This window comes from Coenobita brevimanus, chromosome 33 (assembly GCF_032717465.1).
Source record: "Coenobita brevimanus isolate Jiangsu-jjx chromosome 33, ASM3271746v2, whole genome shotgun sequence".
In the NCBI taxonomy this organism is placed as follows: Eukaryota; Metazoa; Arthropoda; class Malacostraca; order Decapoda; family Coenobitidae; genus Coenobita; species Coenobita brevimanus.
Genome location: NC_136986.1, coordinates 707,247 through 714,044, shown reverse-complemented (window position 1 = coordinate 714,044; position 6,798 = coordinate 707,247). Strand labels below are relative to the sequence as shown.

At 40.0% G+C, this 6,798-nt stretch overlaps 1 protein-coding gene across 1 annotated transcript; it reads right to left on the bottom strand.

The window, feature by feature from the left end:
- Positions 1–3,996: 3,996 nt before the first annotated feature.
- Positions 3,997–6,259, bottom strand: LOC145395721 (uncharacterized). Its single transcript, XM_080269262.1, has one exon. The coding sequence runs from the start codon at positions 6,239–6,241 to the stop codon at positions 4,646–4,648; it is 1,596 nt and encodes a 531-aa protein (XP_080125388.1). The 5' UTR covers positions 6,242–6,259; the 3' UTR covers positions 3,997–4,645.
- Positions 6,260–6,798: the final 539 nt, after the last annotated feature.

The following is a 6,798-nucleotide window of genomic DNA, read 5'->3' as shown; positions in this document are numbered from 1 at the left end:
GACGTTTTTTGCTCTTGGTTCAGTTAATAATATTTGTTTATCCAGACAATTGTTAGAACGCGTAGTACTACACTGATGCATAAAGTTTATCAGAAACTCAGTAGAACAGAATAGTTGGGCTGAGAAACACTTCTTGTTTAAATGTAATGGGACAAATAAGTCCTTCTTTCGACCTAATTCCCAGAAAGAATTATTATTCAGCTATATTCTCCTCAACTGTGAGGTGTATGAGACAATAAGTATGTGATATTATCTCTCAGTGTGTGTGGAAGGAGTGGGCAGAGAGGAGAACTGCCTACCAAAATTTGATGCGTTTGGCTGAGTGTGTGTAATTCACAGGGTCAGTTAGGATAACGTGATTAGCATGATCGTCAGCTCATTACCCTCCAGGAAGAGAGCTGAAAGCTCAAATAATCCAATCCAGGGAAAGGCTGTGACCTTCACATATGCACACAACCATTCCCTCCCTGAAGAACAGTAACCTCCCACTTCGTTAGTGAAACTTTTCGCACCCTATCCGGTGTGAACCCCCGTCCTACTAGATGGCAGGTGAAAGCATTACCACTACGCCAGTTGGTGTGTGTGTGTGTGTGTGTGTGTGTGTGTGTGTGTGTGTGTGTAATTCACCGGGTCGGTCACTATCACATGATGGTCGTGATCGTCAGCTTTTTGCCCTCCCGGAAGGGAGCTGAGAGCTCATATGGTCCGATCTAAGGGCAAGGCTATGACCTTCACACACACACACACACACACACACACACACACACACACACACACACACACACACACACACATCCCCTTGCTCAAGGGGGACAGTAACCACCCACTTCATCAGTGAAACTTTTCGCAACCTGAGCGAGGCGCGAACTCCCGTCCACCAGTTGGCAAGCGAGAATGTTACCACTGCACCAGCGAGCGGTGTGTGTGTGTGTGTGTGTGTGTGTGTGTGTGTGTGTGAGGTTAGAACAATTGTGTGGACGGGACGACCTGTACTGCTAGCACAATTGTAGATATTACATTACGAAAATTTCGTAAAACGTTAGGTGCATGCACAATTTATAGCAATGCAAGTCTTACATGTGCTGGTAATTTTGTGTGAGTGTCATGTGTATTTTGTCAAATATATCACCATCTTTAATAGCGACGTTATGTCTGTATTCACTTTACATGATAATTGAAAAATAGACCGATTTTTGTATCTTATTCCTGCCAACCAAAAGGTTACCAATGTGACTGTATGTACAGTAAGGTAAGCTACTGCATGTGTCAGAGAGAGAGAGAGAGAGAGAATTATGCACGTTTAATACTCGTATAATCACGCACGTATGCACATAAGCATAAAGTTGTATAGGCCTATTAAACTATGAGGGATTGGCCCTAAGAAAGTGTTAACTGGAGTATGCTTAAATTCATAGTCTGGTATGAAGGCCAGGCTCATCCATCCGTAAGTAGGGTAAGTGCCTATACGACTATGAAAGGATAACAAATTACGCCGTCAGTCTAAAGGATGTATTTTCCTTATTCTGCCAGCGTTCAGTCTTGAGATAACAGTAGTTGGCTTACACAAATATAAAATGGACTATTACAGGATGTTTGATTAGGTATTCAATGCAAGTTGCAATGAAAGTTACAGTATCTTTGTTACGCAACTTGCTTGAGAAGCAGCTGAAATCTATCTATCTATCTATTGCCAGACGCCTCAATCCCGTTTGGGGTGGCCACAAACAAATCGCCTCCAAGTCGCCCTATCCCCCGCCATTTCACTGCCCTGCTTCCAACTCACACCCCCCTTTCTCATATACCTCTCCACCCCATCCCTCCATCTGATCCTCGGCCTCCCCCTCCCTCCACCTCACTCACATACATTCTCTTCATCAGTCATTTATAAATATTTGTTAATTCTCTGTCAACAATAGAAAGCTTCCCAATGAGGGGACGGGGACAGAATGACGGAGGTGAAGGTTAAGGTTACGTATTGGCGATACCTGTTTGCTTAGGTATTGAACTTATTCCATCAAATACTGAACCATCATTAGCAGCTTGTTGCCACTTGCTTTTACTATTAATAGAAAAATTGTATTGGAATGACTGTCTAAGCAGAGTTTGTTGACACAATTAATGGCTACTTAACCTCTCCCAAACACTCACCCCACCATCACCTCTCCTCCTCTCCCCCATCACTTACCTTCCCCACAACTCCAAACCCCTGCTTCACCCCCAGCACTGTTACCAGATCATTTCTGTTCGTCACTGCTGCTGCCATCTGCACAGTGTCCCGCGTGGAAATTTCTCCAACTGTATGGTGTAGAGGGTAAGCTGCTAGGTGCCGTCTAGAATTTTTATGATGGTAGTGATGCATGTGTAAGGGTTAATGTGCATCTAAGTGAATGGTTCATGATCAGTGTGGGCGTGTGACAAGGTTGTGTGATGTCCCCATGGTTGTTCAATATATATATGGATGGGGTGATGAGAGAAGTAAAAACACGAGTAATGGAGAGAGAGAGATGGCTTTGGTAATGAATGGTGATGGATGGAATATCTCAAATTTGATATATGCTGATGATGCAGTACTGCTTGCAAGTACCGGACAAGAACTTAGTAGGCTAGTGCAGAGTTTTGCTGATGTCTGTCAGCGTTGTGCCTTGAGAGTAAATAAAGAAAAGAGTAAAGTGATGGTTATTGAGAGAGAAGGTGACTCCCAGTGCGATGTAACAGTGGATGGAGAGAGACTAGAATTGGTGAGAGAGTTCAAATACCTGGGTGCAGTGATAGAAAAGAGAGGAAAATGTGCGAAAGAAGTTGAAAGTAGAGTGACACAAGGAAGAAAAGTAGCTGGTGCAATGAAGGCCTTGATAAGAAACAGAGGCCTGAGTGGCTGAGTGTTGCAGCTGTTGAGTCCTTGATAAGAAACAGAGGCTTGAGTGTTGCAGCTGTACGAGGCCTATATGAAGGAATGTTAGTGCCACCTTTAACATATGGATGTGGGACTATGGTATGGCATGAAAATGAAAAGTCAAGAGTAAGGGCAGTGGAGATGAGACTGCCGAGGAATGTATGTGGAGCACAAGAGGGTGGATAGGATATGAAATAATGTGATTCGTGAAAGATGCGGAGTGAGGAAGTCGGTGGACACCAGAATCGAAGAGAGTGTACTAAGATGGTATGGTCATGTGGAGAGAATAACAATAGAATGGTGAAAAAGGGATATCTGAGCGAATCTGAAGGCGGGAGGAGGCGAGGTAGGCCAAGAAGAAGGTGGAGAGATATGGTGGATGAATGTGTGAGGAGGAGAGGTTTGGAAGTCGGTAAGGCTAGGGGACTGACAGGAGATTGAACTGGCTGGATGAATGTTGTGAGAAGAAGTGCATGATCAGGGATTTTGGTACCCCTTTTAACATGGCAGCGTCTGGATCGACTCTGTCGGATACGATTATGTGAAGCTCCAGAACGTGGTGAATGTTTTTGGCGTATCTGATAGAGCCAGAATTCCAGGGACTTGAAATGATGAGTGAATTGGGCTGTCTGGACATTGTTACTCCTCACCCTGCCCTTGGGTGGGAAAGTAGGTCTGGATGATGATGATGCAGAATGTAATTTGTGTGGTTGAGCATTTTTGATAATAAATAAAGATGTTAATTTGAAACCTCATTTATATTTCTTTCTGTCAGATTAATGGTACTGGGTAGACTGAAATTATTTTGAATTGACAACATATTAATTGTATGAAATATAGACCATAATGAACTGAACTGGAATTGAAGATTTTTTTTGAGAATGAACTAAACTGAATTTGAATTGATTCAAATTTTATTCTGAACTGGAAATGAACTGATAAAAATGAATTGACCCCAGCCCTGTTCTCAGTGTGTGGCCTTCGGTGCTGAGGTCCGCTTCCCAGGTACTCACTCGCGGTAGAACACAGCCTGTGTCGAATGGTAACACGGGTTTATTTCAAATTACCACTAGCTTGTAAGAAAAAGTAAAAATAATGTTTTATTACTTTTATTCTGGCACTGTTTCATAAATTACACATTAACATGAAATATGAATTTTAATTACAAAGAAAATTACACATTAACATGAAATATGAATTTTAATTACTAAGAAAAATTCTAACCTCTAAGGGGCAAAGAAGCCCAGAAGGGATTAACTTGGGTAAACATGGTTATTTGTGAAACCTGCAGAGAGCCTGCATGGGCCATTTCTTTGTGTGCAAATTAGGTATGTGGAGCTGCAACAATGGGAAAAGTCACAGGAGTAAATATGTCTTTAGAAATGGCTGAATATTAACAATCTAAGATTTTTTTTTTTTTAATACCTCCACTATTTATTATACTCCCAAGAATGCCATATGCAGTCAGTGTCTTTTGCAGAGTCTGTATGTTCCTTACCTTCCATGTGAATACTACCAGGCCTGGCTAAAACCTGCATTGTTCTAAATGGTTTGCCACATTCATCACAGACAAAACTTTTTGACATATCAGTGAGTAGTCAGGTGCCAAGTGAGATCAGAATTATTTCTAAACAGTTCTCCACTCAGTACATTTGATAATTTTCACTCTTCATTGAATCTGATAGTGATAATTAACATGACATATTACTAAATGGATTACCACATTCATCATACTTAAATTTTCATTCCTTCTTAATGAATTAAACAGTGTCGGTATAGATCACCTTGTCGGGCAAACTGTTTACCACATACATCACACTTGAAATTCTTCACTCCTGAATGAATTAACAAGTGTTGGGTGAAATTGCTTTTCCGACCAAACAGTTTACCACACACATCACACCTGAAATTCTTCACTCCTGAATGAATTAAAAGGTGTTTGGCAAGATCATTTTTTCGACCAAATAGTTTACTACATTCATCACACTTGAAATTCTTTACTCCTGAATGCACTAATAGATGCTTAGTGAGATAACTTTTGTTACTAAACACTTTATCACATTCATCACATTTGAAATTCTTCACTCCTGTATGAATTAATAGGTGCTGAGTGAGATCACCTTTTCGAACAAACAGTTTACCACATTCATCACACTTGAAATTCTTCACTCCTGAGTGAATTAATAGGTGTTTAGTGAGATGCTGTGAGTGAGCAAACAGTTTACCACATTCATCACACCTGAAGTTCTTCACTCCTGAATGAATTAACAGGTGATCAATGAGATGATGTTTCCGAGCAAACACTTTATCACATTCATCACATTTGAATTTCTTCACTCCTGAATGAATTAACAGGTGTTTGGCGAGATCATTTTTCCGACCAAACAGTTTACCACATTCATCACACTTGAATTTCTTAATTCCTGAATGCACTAACAGGTGCTTAGTGAGATAATTTTTCTTACTAAACACTTTATCACATTCATCACACTTGAAATTCTTCACTCCTGTATGAATTAATAGGTGTTGGGTGAGATCACCTTTTCGAACAAAGAGTTTTCCACATTCATCACACTTGAAATTCTTCACTCCTGAATGAATTAACAGGTGTTTAGTGAGATGATGTGTCTGAGAAAACAGTTTACCACATTCATCACATTTGAACTTCTTCACTCCTGAATGAATTAACAGGTGTTCATTGAGATGATGTTTCCGAGCAAACACTTTATCACATTCATCACACTTGAAATTCTTCACTCCTGTATGAATTAACAGGTGTTTGGAGAGATCACCTTTTCGGCCAAACAGTTTACCACATTCATCACACTTGAAATTCTTTGTTCCAGAATGAATTAATAAGTGTTTGGTGAGATATTGTGTCTGAGAGAACAGTTTACCACATTCATCACATTTGAACTTCTTCACTCCTGAATGAATTAACAGGTGTTCATTGAGATGATGTTTCCAAGTAAACAATTTATGACATTCATCACACTTAAATTTCTTCACTCCTGAATGAATTAATAAGTGTTTGGTGAGATATTGTTTTTTACTAAACAGTTTTCCACATTCATCACATCTGAATTTCTTCACTCCTGAATGAACTACTGAATGTTCGATAAGCTTGTTCTTAATAGGAAATGCTTTGCCACACTCTAAACATTTGAACTGATTAACTTCAGCTGAGAAGGACATTGAGTCCTGGAAAATCTCGTTCTCACTGGGAAACAATTCTTCATCCACCTCATATGTTAAATTTACATCTGGTTCTTCCTTAACCACTTCCATTATTTTGTCACCCACCTTACACTCTAGCTTTACATCTGTTTCTTCCTTTACCATCTCCATTATTTTATTACTTACATCACACTCTTAACTTACCATAGTTCTTCTTATACCTCCCCTATCATATCATTCCTCCAAACTCTCTTTAATTATTCCCATATTTAAACTACTCTCCACTTTGCTCCACCTCACTGGTAATCTTACTACCTACCATCAATATGATCACCGACCTTCATGAGTGCTAAAAAAAAAAAAAAAAAAAAAATGTTCCGGTTCTAATGAACATTAACTGGCAAAACCTCCGTTGTACTAGTGGTTAATTCTTGCCAATACAGAGGTACAGTACTGAGATTCCTTGGTTATCACACAATTAGTTGTAGTGGTTTTCATATCACTGTTGAAAATCTGCACTCCTGCCGTTCTCTCTCATTTCTCAGCTAAAAAACCTTGTTATCGCACACCTGAACTGTTTTCTGCTGATAATGATAGTGCAGAATTTGTGGTTTCTGATAGCTTGAGTGATTCAAAGATGAGGCCCTTCTTGAGGAGTTAATCCTGGTGGTGGAAACCACTAACTCTCCACCCTCTTGCCTTTACTTCAAGTCCACCTCAAGTTTCTA

Excerpts from the sequence above, each read along its gene's own strand:
- LOC145395721 (XM_080269262.1), bottom strand. The coding sequence starts at position 6,241 with ATGGAGATGGTAAAGGAAGAAACAGATGTAAAGCTAGAGTGTAAGGTG.